Raw genomic sequence first — 21,219 nt, 5'->3', positions numbered from 1 at the left:
AAGGGTGCTACAGGTGTGGAAACTATATATCACCTCTTGGCATATTTATCGCCTTGTTAAGGAATGTTATACTGCCTACAACATGATGGTGACATATTAAGTTACTGGGTAAAATTCTTGTTACTTTGTTTTTACACCTTTGTTATTAACAATAAAATCAGACAGGAAAACAATACCACTTCCAATGGAATGTCAAAATTTGAAACGAAAAAACAAAACAAACAGTTCATTGTAATCTTGCTTTATATGTATAACCATTAGGTTTATATTTGAATAATCACATTTGTATAGAAAAGTCTCATGTTTGATTGTCTGCTGTACTATCTATATGCACTATTTGTATATTACTTTGGATAAAAGCATCAGCTAAATCAGGGCCCCCCAAACTACGGCCCCCGGGCCGAATATGGTCCGCCAACACATTTGGACCGGCCCTCTGAACAATGCCTGAGACATATTTTGAAAATGTAATTTTAAATAGGCTTATATGTTTTAATCATATCATACCGGTATCTGTATTCGATAATGAAGGTTAGCTTTCAAGCAATGGTTTACCTCAGTTATTACCAATTAAAATGTCCCTTAGTTATTAACTATAATTATTAACGTAAACAAATTATTTGTTAGATTCACCCACCAACAGAATGGTACATTCAACATAACGTTCCATCATTATCGAGCCACAATAATACTGGTAGTCACTCCGGCCCCATGCCATTTTCTGTTACAGACCGACCCAGCCCCACATTAAAGAAAGAAATATAATTATCTGGCCCTCGCAGAAAAACATTTGGGGACCCCTGTGCTAAATGAATACAATTTCAAATGTAAATGTGAGAACTTACACTTAGTAACTTACACTCCGTGTGGTTGTGACACAATATAAATAACAAGAAAAGATGCCCTTTGAAAAACACAGACATTATTTTCAAACTCTTTACATAAATCTGTACATACAGTATTATCTTCAAATGTATAATCTTGGCAGTCCAGATCTTCTCAAATGAAAGACAGAATGTATTTACATTAACAGAAGAAATAATGTGATGTAAATATAAAGGAGGTTCTTCTTACATCACAAATCAAACAATGCCTGTTTCATCTGTTAAAAATCCTGCATTCACACACAGTGTGGTGTATGCAGGGGGAAATAGCTTTTTCAGCTTGTCTAAGGTTTACATTGTTTTTTGCTTTTGCTTTCTCTGAAGAAAAAAACTGAATTCAGCGTACTGTAGCCTGTGCTTTGAATTATTTATAGACTGTGTGTAAAGCTTGGCCAGTCCCACAGCAATTCCACATGAACCGTGAAACAGAACAACAAACTGGAGCATCGTCAATTTTGTTGTGGTCGATGCTCAGCAATTAACCACAATCAAGCTCGTCAAAGTTCCTTCGGACAACACAACCATTTAAAGCTGTGATCCTTTTTTTCAGCAGTATTCTCCAAGGACTAAGACTGCATGTACTGTACAGTATAGGATGAAAATATATATATATTTTTTTTTTTACCACATACCAAACTCATTGCCTTGGGAAATCTTAGCACTACATGCTGTTGGATTGATGCAATGATAATTAAAAGCAACTTATTAAGGTGAACGCAACTGATAATCACACTTCTCTCGTTCTCCCAGATAGGATCCTGAGAGTAGTGATTCTATTAGGGGTGGCCCGGGTAGGCTGAAAAGCCAGAGCTGTGGGGGTTTGGAAGAGCGAATACTCAGCTCAAAATTAGCACATTCACGCACCCTTACTCTGCCTAAGGCTATGACCGTGACATAATGCCATCTAATGAGGTGTCTGACTCCACACGGGAGGTCTTGATTGAAACGTCTCCTGCACGCAGCCTTCTTCCTTCACTTGTTTTCATGTTGCTTTTTTGATTGTGGGCAGCTGTCCAGTCTGTGGGAACAACGCTGCAGACGATAGCCATATTTTCCAGCTTGCCTTCACGGAAAAAGTGACTGCGGTAATTGGCACAAAATGAGACATACATATCGAGCAACAATCGGTTGACATCATTTTGGTGTTGCCAAGGAGTTTTGACACTGTGGAAAATGGAGCTGCCCAAGGAAGTTTGAAGTGTCGGATTCTATAAATGGCCAGTTGGGTATGAGGTCTTGCAAAGGTCAGGGGAGAGACATGTGATGTCACTGTGGTGCTCCCCTTCTCCGTTGCTCCATAGAGTGAAGACCCTCCTCTCGGCCCAGTGCATGCTGGGTACCCACTTTGTGAGCGGTCTCTGTAGCAGTGATGTCGATCTGGGCATATTTAGTGGAACTTTTTCCTGTCGAGACATAAAACAGATTTCCCTATTACTTTTCAAGGGGAAAGGGTAGCCCACTAGTCATGAAAGTAAATAATACATAACCAGTTTATTACAAAAAAGCGACTGACCACCGATGATTGTGGGCGCTCACCAGCATTATGTTCCTGTCCATGAGACATGAAAAGACTATAAAAGTGACTTTCAGTTTTGCTTTCCAAATCAGTCTTGCAAAGTAGGCATCACATTCATCACGCACAAACACACACACACACACACACACATACACACACCCACACACACCTCACAGAAGCTGACCCCATTAGAGCAAGTGATTTCACAGCGGTTTTCTGAATGCCCCTGTGACCCCCCAAAGCATCTTCGATGGAACACTCCTCCTTCTGACAAATAAATGATGGCACATGCCAGGACAAGAACTGTGTCTGTCATTGGAGATTAACCTTTCTCAGATCAAGTCTGAGCACTCCTCATATTCCTGAAAGTAATGATGGTAATGGCAGACTTTTTGCCTATTAGACCTTGCTATCTCCCTGGGCTTGATTACAGAGGCTCGCCTGTCACTTGGCGAGACAAGAATAATCAACAGGATCGTTTAGGAGCATTTCCTTATCTCGCACCAAGGCAAATAGAATTACAGGATGCTCATTTGCAGAGTCTCTTGGGGGGGATTGAAATCAATATGCGCTAGTAGTGTTAGCCTACAGTCCATCCCTCTAGGTTATTTTATCTTGAATTAACAAGAAACATTAAAAAAAATATTTTTTTCCTCACAAAAACATATCCTTCATACCTACAACATATCAACATCAAGACTACTGGCTAGTAGAATCATAATCACGGTTGCATATACAGTAAGGAACGCTGGCGGCTGGCCTGAGAAGATGACCGGGGTCAGCCGGTGAGTCCTCACTCTGTGTGGAGAGGTGGCTGGCGGGGGCCCTGCCGGGCCCAGCAGGCTCCTGCAGTTCCAGCTCCATGTAGTTGAGCTGCTTCTTGGACGTGGGGCTAACAGGGATGTTAACGTAGTTCACGCCATCACCCCGACACCTGTCTGGAGCTGTCATATCAGTTGGGAACACGAACACGGCACCTGCAGATGAAGAACCAGATGGGAGAAACCAATCCGTTCATTACATAGAAAGTACTGTGGTGCTGTATGAGTCACCTCAGGTGAGAGAAAGGTGGGAGGCAGGCAAGACAACCAGCATTGAAGGAGGTGCTGCTGAAAATACACCTACACATAACAAGTGTTTCAGAAAGGGCACAGTCTTCATTTGTTTAGTCAAGGTATTCACGTTTCACTAAAAAGACTCAAAAGGAAAGAATAATTGATTAAATGGTTTAGGGCTTGTTTGGTTTCGGAGAGTGTATCTCTTATTAACTTGGCTTTAGAGTATCTATTCCAAGTGTCCATTGAGGAGTGGGGGAAGTTTGGATCATTAGTCTGTGACAGTGTGACATCTTGATAAATTGTGTAATTTCCGACCCAACGGTCCAAATGAGGATATAAGATGTCAGTAACTCATCAAGAAGTGTCTACTCAATCTGCTTTCGAGGTAAGTGATTCCTGTCAAACACTCAACTCAAACTTAATATATATTATGATGTGTATCGTTCACCAACTCTGCACTGGCACACTGAGTGCGTGTGGGTGACAAGTGGAAGTCATTAAGTGGAAATACAGTACTGTGTAGGAAGATAGAAAAACAATAGAAATAAAACGTTTGGCCACGTGTTGTATCTGTAAACCACAACTTTCATCCTATCATCAAATGTGTGGCAAATGGCATGCGTGTGTCATTCTTAAGCATTGCTCATTCATACCAACATGACCTAGAAATTACACAGCTGTGAAAAACTATTGGTATCCAAGGGCCATCTGAAAGGATATAATTGATATGTATTTGAATGCTATTCATGGAATGCTAATTCTGTCTTGGAATTGTGCTTCTTGTCATAATCACTTCAAAAGAACGTTCACACAGCAATTAAATTAAGTTTGAATCTGCAGTCACACAGGAGACGTGAACAATGTTAAGGAGCTGTAGAATGAGCTTATCTTTCTAGGTCAGTCTATCTGCTCATCATATACAGTGTAGCCAAGGGCAGTCATAGTAGTGAACCAAATCATCGTCTTTTGAGTCTCTTTCAGTAATGAAATGGCAACGCTACTGAAGGCGTCTTGTAAAAACAGTGGGATGAAATTATCCTTCACACTGTCAATGACACATCTTACGTCAGCTCTATTGTGGGATACTTTTTCTTAAGGGCATCGGAAGCAGCCATGGAGAAACATGACTTATCCGTAACGGTGTTCCTTTGACGCGTGCCATGTTGTCCTTAATTTTCATCCCTACTGTCTTGCTATCCTGAGACTCTCCATCAAGTCAACCAAATGCCCCTGAACAAATGCAAAACCCCTGTTTTGAACATATGGGCTTGGTGCTGTAATTGAAGGTGAATACAAATATACATTTTTTGATGTGTCCGTTTATCATCCTTTCATGTAATTTCTCCCTAGTGGTAATCTGGTGTCAGATAGTGTTCAGCTGGTCTCTTGATATTTTGCGGCCATTTTCCCCCTCAGTCTTTCCAAAGCCATTAGAGTCATAAAGATTCAGTGGTTCGGTCTGTGACATGGTCTGAGAGGGTAACTGGCTCATGAATGCACACATTGGCTCCCCATGGTTACTGTAACAGTTCAACAGCGGCCTGATCCGGTTCAGGGCTAAGACCATCTTGCCATTCACACAATACGATCACAGCAGACGAGAGTGAGAGAGGGGCAGACATTTTGTCAGAGTCACCACCTCTCTAGAGATTTTCTCTGGAGGTGATGCCAGGGTAACTCCTGGGTAATCTTGACGACCTGAGTTCACCACGGTCAGTAGCCTGGGCTTGTAAAGTCCGGGGAAAATGCTAGTAGATTGCCCGGCAATCTTTTATAAGAACCATTTGATTTGATATAAGTGATGAAAAGTCTAGCAGAAGTACCATACATCATTGCCACAAGGTAGATTTCTGGGTTTAGTTCCTCTTCTTCTCAATATTTCACAGGCATGGACTCAGAGAGGAATTTAACAAAAGGCACAAGGTAAGCTACAGTTCCTCGCCTACGCTGTATGCTGGTTTGAGTTCATGAGTCTTTTTCAGGGCCGGGGTTCGTTTTGCAAAGAGTCAACACAAGCTACTCCCCAGACACCTGCTCAGCAGCATTGCTGCCATCTGAACCTGAGGGAATAGATCTGGCAACCTTTTGGCTACTGGTCTAATGCTAGCCCTCCGGGCAATTTGCGGCGAAAGCCTCATCCCAGTTAGTCCAGGGTGCCCCCTGGTGGGAAGGCTCAGGGAGACGAGAGGAAGGTGACCTGGGTACTGTGGCCAGGTGTGGGAGGTGATTGCTATAGGTGAGTGATGTATTTGGTTCCACGACGTGACAGTCGTGAAGACCGTTCTGGAACAAGACTTGAGGGGAACAGATCCGTGAGTGGGTGTTCTGACTGTCCAGAGTTCCCTTGACGACTGCCCTTTCACCTTGCATCACGGACAGTCTTCTGTCGTTACACATCGCCGCACACCTCTGGCAGAGACTGCTTGGGGGAACAGTGTGTCTATGTGTGTTTTGTGTGATTTTGTGTGAGTGTGTCTGTAGTTGTTTCTCAAGCAACACAAGTTTGTGGAAATACCTACATGCATTGACAAAAGCACTCAGCCATTTCTGCAATGTTAATGGACATGTAGAGAGGTCTGAGCATAGCAGCTTGTCCTATCTTTCGTCAGTCGCAGGATGAAACTACTATCCTCAACTTTGGCCGTGATTTCACTTAAACCACAGTTACAGTTGGCCTTATATACACACTGAATTCACGAACGCATCATTGATCAATCTGAAACGTGATCTGCATAATGCAAACAATGAAAGAGTTCATTGATTTGAATGATAAGGCTAAATTGATATCATGCTATGTGCTGTTCTGTCTGAATTACTTTGTATATAGTTCCTCTAATGAGGTGTCTGCCTGTCTGTGCCTTCTTCCCCTCTGAGGCCCCATATCTGGTGGCTATCTGCCACATCAGATAGTCCATCTGAGAGAGCCTCATTTCACACAAAAACACTCATACACGCACGGTGTAAAGGGTCATTAGGAAGATGACTCGTGAACAAAAATGATCTCCTTTCCACTGCGGGACCAAAGGGAATTATCGTAATGAGAGCAGAGACATTCTACTTGTCTGGAACATATTTTTTTAAATATTTATATACATACAGTATATTTATTTATAAACTTCCAATTGCCCACTGAGAAAAGTAAAATCATCTCTTTGGTAAACTTCCTATGTATGCTTTTACTGGCAAAGCAGGACATCAAACATCCAATCAAACTCTGGTTGTTTTGTATACTTAAAGCACAATAATCAGTGGGTTAAGACAGAACAAGGAAAGTTCTAGAACCTTGAATTGCCTCACCCTCAGTCTCATGAAGGAACCTCTGGTGTCCACAGCTCCCCATTAACTCGTACTTGCTTTTCTCTTCTGTCTGAAAAATATGCAGTAAGTAGAAAAAGCTTTATTTAGAATGGTGTAATTATCTCTGTGTCTGACAGAAATGAACTGTGAAATGTAAATTAAAGTCAGACTTGTGTAATATGTAACTCACAGTTCACTAGACAGTTCACTACTTCCGATTAGATTTTTTAGATTTTTTATAATTGGAGTTCACTGAGTACTCACACATTGTAAAGTCTTATGAGTTCATGGAGGTTGATAATAATGCTTTTAATGCATGAATAACCAAGGTTACAGTGAGCCAGAGTTACAGACAGAACACAGCAGAGGCAATGTTGCGAAAAAGGTGTAAAATTCTCCCCCCTCATGGTTTGGTGTCTGGCTCAGAGCAAGCAATCCTGAGGTAAGGTTCTTACAGTGTGCTCTGGCTCTGAGCAGTCACAGCTGGCTTTAGAGTACAGTGACTCATCAAACACCCACATATAACTGTATGAAAAGAGTACCCTTGCTCTGCTGGAAATACTGTGCATCTTTAAGTCACTCCAGGTCACCCACCACATGAACATTCAGTGACATTACACAAACGTAGATTACATTTCTTAATTTATTTTTCACCCATGGATTACAATGCCATAGTCACAAACATTTTGGAGCAATTTGTTATTCAGTATTTACTGATGTACAGCTTACTGTACCAGATGTTATGACTAATATTAAAACTACAGAATGTAATGTTATGGAATCACACTTTTTCTTGCCCCACCTCTGTATTCTTCTCCAGAGCACGACTCTCCATGATTTCATATGCAGGATCAACTTTGCGCCTTTCTTCTTTACTCCTAGTTTTTTTGTCTGGAGGAAGAAAAAAAGAGGATAACTTTTAAACTTGAATTAATGTCTCGAATGAAAGCCTAGTTAATTATTACCGGTACTAGGTTTTCGTATTTCCACCGTGAACAAAGGCCTCCAAAGAGGTTAGTTGGTGAAGAAGCACATAACCTGTCTGACCGATCTGGAAGATTACAGTCATAGAGTAACATCAACTGACTTGACCACTAAATATATTGTCTTTGGACAAGATATACAGTTACATAGTCAATGCTGAATGAAGGCTTTGTGGTTGATATTGTACAATAGCAATAGAAAATGGCTCTTGCAATCCACAACGTTCCTCATCATTTCCAGGGCAAATATAACCCCCACACACATAACCACAATGTTGGAGCAACTGTTGCCGGAATTGCAGCAAACTGGGTCTAGCTGAAAAACAGACTGGCTTGTCTATGTAAAAATATAAGAATATAGACTTCATCTATTTTGTTTGGGACAACATTCTGTTTAATGTCCTGGTTACTCATTAAGATTCCTTGAACCTCTCTGAACCTTCAAAGCAGCTCGATCTGAAATCAATACCAGACCAGAACAAGATCGGAGAGGTAAGGAAAAATAGTCCAAGAAGAAATACAGAGAAAACAAAGGAAAGGATTTTTTATTAATCAAAGAGAAAAACAGACATGGAATACAGAAGCACACACTCTAAAGGATGCAGACCTTGGAGAGGCCAACCAAGTGGTCGGCTGGATTTGTTTGTTAGCATTCAGTCGAAGAAGAAGAAGAAGAAAAAGAAGAAGAAGAAAAATAAGTTGAAGTGCTGAGTCGCCCTCTTACCTTCATCTGTCACTGACTGACAATTCATCTCCTCACACTGAAGGACTCTGTTTTGGACCACACGGTCCACTTGTTTCACTTGAGCTGAGTCCTCTTGTTTAGACAACCCCTCCTGCTCACTGACACCCATCTCCAAGCAGGGCTTAAAGGGTAAGGCCTGTCCAAAGTGTTTCTTCTGACCAACCACCAAAGTAGCACTATTTGTGCTGCAATAAGGCATTGGTGGCGGCATCCTTTGGGGTGGGTGGCAATTCTCCCTTTTACACTTGAAACAATTTTCATATATGATACTGTCTTTGTCTGTGCCGCAGCTTAAATCATGTGATGGACATCCATGAGGAACAGGTGGTTGGTATCTGAGTGCGTGGCCAGATGCAGCAGCCATTGACTCGTAGAAGTTCAGTCTGCCTGTCTGTGTGCCTGCCTCTCCAGCTATACTTGGATAGCCTAAGAGATCAGCTAGGAGGTTTGCTAACCTCTCTTTGCCTTTCTTATTTGGGGCCTGCTCCTCAGTTATCTTCTTTGAAATCAGCTTCACTGCGCTATGATTGGTCAGTTGGGCAGGTGAAGCGTTAGATGCCCTGGCTTCTGTTGAGACTAAAGTCTTTGATTCGGCTGAGCTGTTACGTCTGCACAGGCACTTGTTCATACTTTCTTCTGCTGAATTGGGTTCAGAAGATCCTGGGGTGAATTGTCAAACTAGGGTTTTCAGGTTTGGCCCAAACATCACGAAGCATCTCTTCTTGAATAATATATATACGTGATTAAATCTGCACATTGATTTAAAGTCTACCAATGGGAGGTGGTTCATATGTAGTTCTTTAAACACATATACAAACAAAGCCATGCATAACTGCAGTAACAGAAGTTTATGGTAATGGTGTACACATGCATTCCGGAAAGATCAAACTTACCTGGTATGGAGGGAACAGCAGGGCCCCCCAGGTGGGAGAGTGGCGTTCCCTGTGAGGAGAGCATAAGATACTTTTTTTGTCACAATACATGAAACACAATGTCAAATTTCCAGTTTATTTCACGTCAGTCTTAAAGAGTCTTTCATCGTTAAAAGGAAAGGAATTGTGATGATGAAAACACCTTGTGAGATGCAGCAACTTAGGACACATAAAAGAGTTGATAAAGGCTTTGGACGCCCCATTGTGAATTCAGTCTGGCTGAAAGCTAAAGGCTGCTGATAGTTGTTCTCCCACTCTTTTCCTTGTCTCAGAAGACTGGTGCTGCTGGGCCATCATGGTAAAGCCTGTGCTGTTGTAAACCTCAACTGAACTTACAGCTTGGAGATGGCTGAGTGAAAAGGAAAAATTTAAGGAAAAAAGTATTCTTGATCATCACTGTCAATTAGAATTTCTCAAATTGTTTTCACGACTAAGTGTACCACCTGTAGATAGAGCAACGGATAATAAACAAAATAAAAGGGAATAAGTATTAGTACATAATTAATTTTGGAATAAAACGGTAGTCCCTGTTGTTGGATTATTGTTTTTGGAGAGTTAATCAGATTTACTTTTCCATCAAAATTGTAACTATAGGCCATTAGCATTTGAGCAAAAGTCTAGACTCTAGCGGACAATAAGCTGAACACAAGAGAAAGTCCAGATGAATCTGATGGCCTTGCAGTAACCTGCCACAGGATCAAAACAAATCAAAACGAAAAAGTCGAAACCCCAAATCCAGTATGAAAGAACGTTACCGTGGTAACAGGTAAACCTTAAAACATTCCGTGAGCACGCCTCCATTGGAGGTGCAGTAACAGCCTGAGGTACTACTAACTGTGCAAGATGCAACTTCTGACCTGGCTGAATGAAATGACAGTTGCAACCTGAATTGCCTTCACACCATGCCAATTTAATGGGCGGTACTAGAGTATTAATGGAGGATCTGCCAATACCTGCTGTGAGACTTCACACTGTATTAACAAATACCTAGCCAAAAGACGATACAGAGATACTTACTTATACAAGCTGCTACAAAGATGTCTTACATAACAGAGAATGTTGCAGAAAAGATGTAACTGGTTGACTGGTTTCTAAGGAAACTAAAGAAGGTAAGGCACTTTGTAAACCAATAACTATTCATAAGGTTTGGGATTTTTTTATTTTATCAAATGTTATGAAATATCAGAATCCAGAAAGAAGTTTGACTGTAGTGTCACGTGACGCGAAACCAAAACCTAATCAGACACGGACGACTTCAGATCATTGGTTTAGTATGACAGGAAAACAAGATTCATTTGGACTCCTGCCTTAAATTACAGTTACAGACGAACGATTGTACCTTGAATCCTCCACAAGTGGAGCAGATGATGAGGATGGTTTTGGAGCCCGCCGTGTGAGAACTGCAGATCTGGCATGACTCAGGGTGCAGACTGTCACCAGATGGCGCCACCTTGCTCTTGTTCTCTTCCAACTGGCCTTGTGGGAACTTGGCTGCGGAGCGTCCAGGAGCAGAGCTGGACTGACTTCCAGGAGCCTCCTCGACCTCTGTCGCCTCGTCCTTGAGTGACACGGGGGGTTCAGGCACCTGGGCTCCCCCGGCTCCCTCCTGGAGTAGGCTCTTGGGGGTGTCATAGAGGTACCTTAGTGATGTGGGCACCTGGTACTCATGTCCTGGGGCTGGAGGGCAGCTGCAAGGGCTCAGGTCTAGGGCTATATGAGGGGGAAGGCTGAGTAGAGACTCAAAATCCTCCCCTGGACCATTGTCCAAGCTTCCAGTGTAGGAGGAGAAACTCCCAGAGTAAGAGGAGTGGCTTCCTGTGGCTATGCCGCTGTCAGAAGAGCTCTGCCGACCAATCTCCTGTAGCTGCCGAGACCGAGAAGGTTTGGCCATTGGACGGGCTTCGCCCACCTGGTTGACTGACAGCTTTTCCTCGCTCTGCGTGGCCACTTTAGCCCCCGACTGGCCAGCGCTCTCCGAAGAGGAGGGGCTAATCGCTGGTTCGGTCCAAATAGCCAGACGGCTCCCGATGCTGCAGTCTGATTGGCTGGTATCTGAGGTGTCAGAGGAGCCTGATATACTACGATCGTCTCCAGCCACAGATGGCCCATAAGTAGACGAGGCTGTCCAAAAATATTAACAACACATTAATCAAAGATGCCAACGTATAAATCATGTCTATTCCAAAAATCGTCATCTCAAACACTTTCTTCGGCATGGCATCATTAGCATGCATCACATTTATCATGTCTGAGGTGGTTAAGCACTATTAGAGGCAAGCTCCACATTTACTCGTTTGAGAGCGGAGAGGAATTGTTTCCAAGGACAGGGTAGAGAGATAGCCCACCTGTGCTGCTCTGGTGCGACAGCATGCTGAGACGTTTCTCCAGCTCCTGCGCCTCGTGGTTCACCCTCTCCTCTGAGTAGTTCTGGCTAACATTGGGGTCTGTCAAAGCAAACGCAGCGAGTCTCAGAGTTAGAAAGCATGAGCAATGCTAAAGCTGTTTCTACTACTACTCAAGACTGGCATTTTCCGCACGGAATGTATTGAAAGCCCATAAGGTACGTGTGAAACCATACGGTATCACGGATTGAATTGGAGTGGCAGAGCCATTCTCCTTGATTGGTTTTCTGTTCATATATTTTAGTTCAGGTCTGTAAATAACATCAAAGATTAGCTGTGAGGTTGGCCTTGGGTGTTCGGCTAGCATCACCGAGACAAACGTACGACACAGCACAGTGCCCAAGTGCTGAAATGGGACAGCTGTGGAAACATCAAAACAGCTCCAATAAATACCTCCTTGACTATTGTATTACACATGGCCTTGTGAGTGGTCCCGACTACAGTATGTGGTTATGTGCTTATGGAAACATTGCAGAAGTCGAACTACTTAGGTACAACTCCCAAGTGAAAAAGGCTTGCCCATTCATGATGTGAGCTGGATCTCCCCTCGTCTGTCAGCCTGACCAGGACTGGCCTTTAGAGTAGCGAGGAGAGGGTCACGCAGGGGAACACCTCGCTGTGTTTGTGCAACGCCACAGAGTTTATTTATAGTGCTGCCACATGTTCCCAACGGGACGTGGAAATGGAGTTGGTGCGGCTCGAGATCGTCGGTGCCGTGCGAGGGTCCTGAACGTACCTCAGACCCAAGGTCAGCTGTTGGTGTGTCGTTACATCGACTATCTGGTCTACCTTTACCGTCCAAGGTTAAATATTGGCATTGTTCTGCCATGAAAACCCATTTGAAATGTGATCTTGTGTGTTTCAAACGGAGATTGGCAAGGGCTGCATCATGGGCATCACCATGCCATGTTTCCAAAATGCAAAACATTCAATTGCAGCAAAACATCTGACATCTCATTTAGTGTCTTGTCTACAAAAATATTCCCATCCTTGCAAATATACAGTTGTGCACAGTAAACTGTAGAGACTAGACACTGTTGTTGAAAGGGGAGGGGAGGGGGGGGAAAGGGGAGGGGAGGGGAGGGGGGGGGCAGGCACAGTGGAAAACACACGAGAGACGAAGCATGGCGGAGTTAAAAAGGGACAGGTGAAACAATACTTCATCAAACTAGAAGGGAAAAGGGAGGAAGGTGGAGCCAACGTACGCCGACAGACAGACCTACAGACAGACAGACAGACAGAAGGAAAGTTGAAAGAGACGCACGCCATGAAGGAGAGAGAGGAGCATTAAGGGGAACAGTCAAGTGTGGGTTGCGGGTGCGGGGCGGGGCAGTATGCAGTGGAATCCTGGGGGATGAGGTTACACACATGCCCAGAGTGATGGGGGTGGGGGGGGGGGGGTGGGCGGGGGGGTATTGGCCTCTGCTTGTGCGAACTGTGACTTTGACCCCCCACGGCTCTCGCTCTGACATAGTCCCTGCTATTTATTCTACTACGCATGACAATAATAGGGGATGAGCTCAACTTCTGATTGGGTGACGAGATGTGTGAAAACAGGAATACCCACAAACCACAGCTGTTCAGCCTAACCCCTGCCTTGCGTTCGCAAGGTGTGCGTTCGAGCAGCTGAATTAAGTTGGCTTGTGTAATTAAAGTTATACAGTGCTTATCCTATTAAATATGTATAAGGTGACCTTGTTGCATCCCTTGTCTAGTGTACATTTGGCCCATTGGTTATTAGATCCTGCTCTCTCATTTCACAATCTGTTTTATGGTAATCCGGTTTTAGATACAACCACTAAAAAAAGCTGTGATTCTGCTGAGTAACAGCAGCAGCCGGAAACCCAAAAGATGGCTTTAATCCAGAGGAAGAGCCTGGTGGCTTTAGAGTATGCTTTTAAGGACGCTTGATACAATCGAAATGGCAAGCGTCCAATTAAAACCTTGTCGGGTATGTAAGGCAAAAGGGCAACGAGTAATTAACCTAAATTAAGCAGGTAACCGTCCCCTTTCCCTCCCCCCCCCTACCTACCGCTATAGGTGTGCCATCCCTGTCTTTATGGATTTAGCAGAGGCGATCCATATGCCAATAGCTGGATGACACTCAACACGTCTGGTACTGACCTGGAAGCACTGGCCGCAGACCAAATGGACCCCTGGTGGGGGAGATGCCTCTGACGATGCAGTCGAACAGGAAACTGATATGCTCGCCCTCTGTGGTGGATATGAAGAAGACCCCGGCCCCTGTAGGAAACATACATCATCCTCCATCAGCTTCCTGTCACATCTCTGCGTTTCGACCGTGATAAGTCTTCACTCCATCCGGCTCTGCTAGGGCAGACTTTGTGTAAATGTCTGCCGACTGATTGGTTTGGCTCTTGAATGAGGTGTTGCTCGTGTTATGTCAACAGCGGCTGTTTTCAGTCTGGAGTCTGACTCATTCCATTTCAAGTAAGATACATACATACAGACAAGACAAGAAACAGGCAACTAAACTGTTTACATGTCGGGGCAAATGTGACTGCCCTTAGTTCTAGAAAAACACACTAAATATATACATCTTTCGCTTTGTAAAGGGTCTTCAGTCCAATTGAAAGGGTGTAAACGTAACCAAACATGCCCTTTGGTGTCCTCTTGACCCTTGCTAACAGCCTAGGCTGTGCATCACCATGCACAACACAACAGGGGGTGCCACCAAGAGGGCACCTTCTGTCAACCTGCTCCTGGGACCACACACGACACAGCTGCCCTTCGCCACATTCCACACACTCTAGTTAACCTAAGCAGACACAGGGGTCACCAGCTAAGACCACTCAAAGGTTTGCACTCAACCACACTGAAGACCACCATGTCCTGTCTGCAGGAGGAGCAGGCCAGCATCCATCATTGGCCTCAGAACCTCCAAGGGAAATTGACACCAGATTTATTCCGGTGACCTCAATCGAATTGATCCCAAGCACAAGATGTTGGACTCACAAGGGCGTATACTCGATTGTTCTACTCCAGATTTAAATCGGGAGTCACTTGATATTTTACCCAGCAGCTGAAAAGGACACCGAGGATTTTGAGTCAAATGACAAAAACAACAGGTGAGACCCTAAAACTTAGAATGTGCTAAAAAACTAAAACACACTACAGTCGCCATATACTGTACGTCCCACCACCATCTTGACATAGCGAACAGTGCTACCAACCATACAGAACCTCCAAAGCGCATAGAGGAGCTGCCCTTCTTGTAGAGCTGAGTGTAAATGAGCTCTAAGCTCCTCGATGAAGCAAGAGGAGTCAGAACTGGGTCTCTTATTTTTATCCTGGATTAGCAGAGGTTGACCGTCGTCCAAGCAGCCATCCTCTGCCGCCGTCACCGGGGATGAAAGCACTGAGTGCCCCTTCAGTCATGTAGGGCACACAACGTCATCCGTCTCTGCTCTAAAAGCCATGTTTCTCTATGTGACACAACCAAGGATTGCTTTTAGGGACAGGATCTTTTGTACACAATCCCAATGCAGGCATTGGTAAATGATCCCAGATGGAATTTTCGGTTGTTAGAACATACTGGTCAGGAACTTTCCTTTCAGCAAACCAAATAAGCAAAGTAGAGGGTTATTTGAATTTGGATGCAAAAAGTAGCAGGTCTCTCATCCAGACACTTCCCAGGTCTACCATCCATCGAGCATGCTCGATTGCATGGCATGAGTCGTTTAAGCGTGCTTGGGTGCTTCTTGGAGCTTTCTTGCGAAAAGGGAATCTCTGGGAACAAATTAGGGAGGCCACGACGACAGACTCCGAAATGTATTAGCCAGAGCCTAAGGGTTCAGTATCACTGTCGCTCCACTTTCCCATCTGCTGTGGATAAACTGTGCTGCAAGTACGTATCTCAGGAATGCACGCCCTTCAAGACACATAAACATTCTTGCCCACCCCCATTCACCGATACCACATTCACGCATACATTTGCCTCCTTCAAAAAGAATGCCGTTTTCATATGTATGTCTGGGAGCAATACCCCGCCCGACCTTCATCATATCGAGCTGCACTTCCAGCCGAAGCTTGAATCGGGCTCAATAAATCAGGGATCGCAGAGTGAAGTCTCGTATTTCCGCTGGGCCTCTATGTATTAGAAGTGCTCTGATGTCTCCAGCTATGCGGCGTTCTCCGCGAGCCCGCTCTGTCAGGTCCAGGTGTTGACACAAGCCTTTTCCCCTTTAACAGTTCTGCATCTATTCCAAGACGTACTCTGTTGCATATTCCTTCACAACCATACACACATGTTCTGGACAGTAAAACCTGCCACTACTCCAGGCTGATTGATAGTGTATGTGTGTAGTGTTCGCCTTTGCTGGAGAGCTAAAAGCCTCTACTTGATAAAAACTGCCTTCTAAGGAGTCGATTTCACCCTTAAAATGCAAAACTTCATGACACACAAAGCCTATTATTTGTGTACTTTGCTCCTGAACAATATCACATCAATAGTACATTGAGCAATTGAATTATGTGACAACTGGAAAACATAATCAGATTAAATGACGACTCATTCAGTGACTGAGCATATCCTTTAGTCATAGTTTTGGCAACAATGTTCTCTGTGCATCTGTGATGTCATGCAGAACTCTATTGACGCATTTGATTTAGGCAAAATGCACTGAATCACAGACACCACCTCACGCTTTCAAAGAAAAACAATTAAATGCCTGGGAATTTGATGAATCACGTGAGCCGATTAATTTAATATACTCTGGATGTAAAACAACTGACTGGTTATGTGTGAAGATACTACAACTTCAAGTATACAATACTTCAACTGCAAGGTGGGGCGGGAAAGGTCTTGTCATTTGATCTGTTTATGATTCCACTTGCATTGTCATCCTCCCAAATACACTCATGCGTTATAATTTCACAGGGTGTAGCAGACGATGTTTCACATTTAATCCTCCATCAGTTTAATCATTATTAATCTACTGTCTGACCTACATGATATTTACATTGTTTGACTTATATACAGTACATCCAGCACATACCCTTTCAGTAATGCACAAGCCTGGAATAATACCATAAACCGCAAAGCACTAATTGAAATGTGCACAAGCATGTTTTTGTTTAGACTACTGTGCACATTGAAAACAATTGCTATTGTTGGCAAAGGAGGGGGGTGGGTTGCTGTATTGTACCATGGCTTGGCTAAAACCATCAATTAGTATTCCATTGACCTGTCTAAAAACAAACCTTTCTCTGATTCCATTATGCTTAACAAGATGTCTTAGAAAGTGGTCTGAGACTTATCTCATAGAATATTGGCCTCAACTTGAAAGGAGCCACCTGCTAAAGTGAATGTCAAACAAAACCAATGGCAGTGCCATCAGTTACGAGACAACACGACAGTGCAATTGTTCTGGAAGCACAGAACATTTAATATCCAAACAACTTACAGTAACCGCATCGTGTTCCCCCCTCAAAGACGAAGCCGTTTGATACAGGCCCATATCTGCGTAGGTCTGGAAGGTTCCACTGGCCAATGATGGTGGGGGGGATGTCTCTGGCCAGGACCAGAAGGTTGTTGCACAAGTGAAGAGTTGCAGGCCCACTCTCCAACTTGGTGCCAGGTAAAACTCCAACACTGAACTTGTGGACTGGGGAACACAAATTGGAAGCCAGTTCAAACAAATTCCACAACAAAACAAAAAGTCTTGTTATTTCAAATCAATAGCTAAAACAGCTCTGTTAGGGTTAGACTAGAAGCATAAAGAGGTAGAAAACACAGTTTCATCACAAACATTATTGCTCCGGCATGGCTTTGATTTACTCCTGCAGTAAAAGGGGGAACAACAGCTGAGAGCATGTAGTGAGATCAGTGAGCTGAGCTCACAACAGGCTCAGATCCGAGTCCCAACGCAATCAATCACAGCCCGTCATAAACACCAGCGTAATTGAGTCAATACCGCTGCTAATGAGCTACATTACAGCAGTGGAGGCCTGACCAGGGAAGATACGCTGTTCTGTTTGCACATTGTGTGCGTGTGCGAGCGTGTGTTTGTGTATGCGTGCGCGTGTGTGTGTGTGAGTGTGGAAAAAATGTGTTCGCGGGAGTTGCTCCAAAATAAAACAGTAATGCCAAAATGTACACGACTGGTCCCAGAGAAAAAACTCTGTCAGGTGAGAGATTGATGGTGTCGATGATGAGAAAATGTCGACCAGGCCTGGCTTGTCATCACTCAGTTGGAGAGAGATTCACGGGGTGTCACAAATCACAACAAAAGGGTTGGCACACGACAGCCCTCAGACACAGGCTGCCAGGTGACATTTCTACATGCTTGGCCATACTCTGGGATACCACAATAGAGCACACACACAACACACACATACCAATATATACACACAAAGTCTACAAACGATATACACATAAACATGTGACACACGAATATCCACAAACAACATCCAAACACACACACACACACACAAGCACCCGCTCAAACACAAGGAAAGCAGCTGCAGTGTTGGCTAGACAATTCCACCACTCCATGCTTTCAGGTCAATTACCCCGTTGGATGAATGACCTCTTTGGAGCTAATTTGTTCCATATTAAAATGATATTGGACTGCTGAGTCATAGAGACATCAAAAAGCATCTGGACTGTTGAATTTAAACTCCAAAAAACATCATCATCAAAGCACTATGCACAAGGATCTGATTATTCGATATTCCCAGTGAGCTACTTTAACAGCATGCTAGTTCAGCTATTATGGATTAGAGTGATTCCCTTTCTATTCTCTACTGAACTGTAAGATGGTACTTTGATGATAGCATATTGGTTTGATTTACAGCTCTTGTAAAAGTCAATGTATTATTATTTAATACCTACGTTAATGTTTAACACTGTATACTACACAGTATAGCTTTCCAGAGAATTGTTTGGCCTTGAGCAATGAAGAAGTGAAACTATGTGCAAGCAAGCACTACATGGAGTTCAAACCTCGTGTAGCAGGATTACTCCAGTTGTTGGATTCAATTACCCTACCCCATGCCCACCCAGCACAAGTCTATACTTCCCCTGTGACCCTAAAATATTCTCCTTCACCTCTCCCTCCTCTCTTGTAAATCCAACTTTCTGAATCCCAACTTTAGGCCAAACAAACCCTTTCATTCCTTTTCCAAACACCTCCACCATTTCAAATCTCAAAACAGATAGATGTGGATCACCTCGCAGCCAGGACACCGGAGGCCCGCCTCCCCGACCCTACCTTCTCCGAGGCTGTAGCGGACACGGATGTCCCAGGCCAGCAGGGCGTCCTTGCTGTCAAAACCCAGCACGGCAGCCTGGCTCAGGCACAGTATTGCCAGGGTGTAGCCTGCCCCCTCATACCACAGTCCAGTCTCCAGGCCACAGATGTCTTCCAAGGTGATGCTGGCTCTCTCCTTGTGGCCCTGAGTCTTTTCTGATTTGTCTTTAAACACCAGCAGGACTAGACAGTCTGGCGGAGGTAGAAAGAGAGGTAGGAAGGGGGATTGTGGGTAAAGCAGTATTTTTGTATTTGAAACACCGCCTAGTGTGCAGGATGAGCTTGGATTGTGCCACTCTTGTTAACTCTTGTGACTGGGATGCTGACAATATTTGGCACCCAAGTCGTAAACACAGTAGAGAGCATAAAGGATGAACAACTTTTGATGCTGTAACTGGTTATTACTCTCACATGAAGATGGGAGTTCCAAAGGAGAAGGTCTTAATGAACATCTGTTACCTCTATATTCAGACAAGGCCATTAAATCCACCAATGCTATCTATAGCAGTGAGGCTTGATAGAGAAGCTACAACATCGACTTAGAGTGCTCCACAAGAAGGCTGTGGTGACTGAAGAGATTATAAACAAGCTACTGAAGATGCATACTAAGCCAAGGCCATGCAGTAACATCCTAGATGCATTAGAATAATAAACCCAATTGCCATTCTGAAGGTAAAACCAGTACAGTATGTCCTACTTGTTTACAGAATTTCAAAGTCTTGGGATTCGGCCTAAGGGTTAAAGGGAAGATATGTCGAAACTGCACTTGCTTATGGAGACAGACGGTTGCCAACCAGGGTCTTCTCTGCTCTTGGTACTGTAAAACTAGAACCGGTGTCGACTGAAAAAACAAGGCTATCTATTTTGCCAAGCACACAAGCTCAGCTCACGCATGACCACGGTCAGCTGTGATAACATGAAACGTCAAAGGTCTGTGGAACGGTTGCATTCCACCTCGGCCTAATCCGTTAAACACGTAGCGTGAGCAAGAGACAGGTAGCAACCGAGACTGAGATGAACAGTGACACAATGTGGGCAAGTCATCTCTTTCAACTGGGATTGAATCAGAGTTCAAATTATACAATGACAATTGGGGGGGTGAACTTTTTCTCCAGGCCGTGTATCGACCCCCCCGACCTGTTGTTTTTACCTCTTTTGGGGGGGTCTAAGTCTTAATTAAGGGGGTCAGACCCCCCCAAACACCCGTAATTCTCACCCTGGGTTGAAGCTTCATTCAGCAAAGCAACATGAAATCATGTGTGTCTGAATGTAAACTAACATGAAATGCCCAACTAACTGCCATTGTCCAGACAACTTTACTTAATTGATATGTAAACTAGTTAATATTTACAGATGACACTTGCATGCAAGCCTCTTAAAATATATCAGTCAAAACCACATGAACTTTCAGGAGCCAGCCAAAGTTCTGAATGGGCACAATGAAATTTGAAGCCTTCAGTGAGGCCAATGGATTTGGAAAAAACACGACATACAGTTATGCAAGTTCAAGTGTAATTTGAGTTACATTGCTTGCCTGGATTGTGCTGTTGTGTCACATCCATGACTACCTGATATGTTTTTATCAAAAACAAAGTAACATCGCGACGGAATGGCATTGAGTTACCATGTTAATCTAACAAAGATAAACATTGTAAAGAGTGCGCCGCTATTTCAACAACGTGTATGGGATTACCCGCTTTCAAATATAGAACTGTAAAGAAAAACCTACCTGCTACAGGCGATGGCTTTCGAAGTACGACCCACCTAGTCTTCCACTGCGAAGAGAAGGAAACAAAGTATAGCCAGCACAAAAGAATAAAGTCGCGTACACATTTAATGAACTATTTCGTCAAATAAACACCTTTTTTCCATCTCTGAATTTGACATATCCCTCCACGACAACAGAATCCGTCATCTTCAGTCATGGTTCCAGACAGCTGCAGTGTCGCTGTCCCGTGCCCGAATGAGAGGGGTCAATTTCAAAATAGCTTTACTGGAGAGGGGCACACACTCGCCCTCCAACACGTCCCCCCCCCCCCTCCGCCAACCCCCCTCCCCTCTTCAATTAGTGTCAACAGGGTCTAAACCCAAAACAATATTTACAGAAACGTTTCTTGTAATCTTTTCA

General features: G+C 43.8%; 1 protein-coding gene across 3 annotated transcripts; it reads right to left on the bottom strand.

The window, feature by feature from the left end:
- Positions 1–225: 225 nt before the first annotated feature.
- On the bottom strand, positions 226–21,055 carry LOC146222238 (protein Dok-7-like). Of its 3 annotated transcripts, XM_084691419.1 has the most exons (12): positions 20,953–21,055; positions 20,821–20,866; positions 19,053–19,283; positions 17,244–17,444; positions 13,942–14,061; positions 11,761–11,859; positions 10,755–11,536; positions 9,377–9,425; positions 7,558–7,646; positions 6,756–6,825; positions 3,198–3,377; positions 226–2,287 (listed from the first exon to the last, which is right to left on the bottom strand). In XM_084691419.1, the coding sequence occupies exons 1-12, from the start codon at positions 21,004–21,006 to the stop codon at positions 2,151–2,153; spliced, it is 2,058 nt and encodes a 685-aa protein (XP_084547545.1). In that variant the 5' UTR covers positions 21,007–21,055; the 3' UTR covers positions 226–2,150. The 3 variants fall into 3 exon arrangements, with proteins under 3 accessions (XP_084547545.1, XP_084547547.1, XP_084547546.1); XM_084691421.1 differs by lacking the exons at positions 226–2,287; positions 9,377–9,425 and having other exon boundaries at positions 3,197–3,377; XM_084691420.1 differs by lacking the exons at positions 226–2,287; positions 3,198–3,377; positions 6,756–6,825; positions 9,377–9,425 and having other exon boundaries at positions 7,046–7,646.
- Positions 21,056–21,219: the final 164 nt, after the last annotated feature.

The sequence above is a fragment of the Hypomesus nipponensis genome, chromosome 25 (genome assembly GCF_054491055.1).
Source record: "Hypomesus nipponensis isolate SF chromosome 25, ASM5449105v1, whole genome shotgun sequence".
Lineage (NCBI taxonomy): Eukaryota > Metazoa > Chordata > Actinopteri > Osmeriformes > Osmeridae > Hypomesus > Hypomesus nipponensis.
This window is presented reverse-complemented; position numbering and strand designations above follow the sequence as displayed.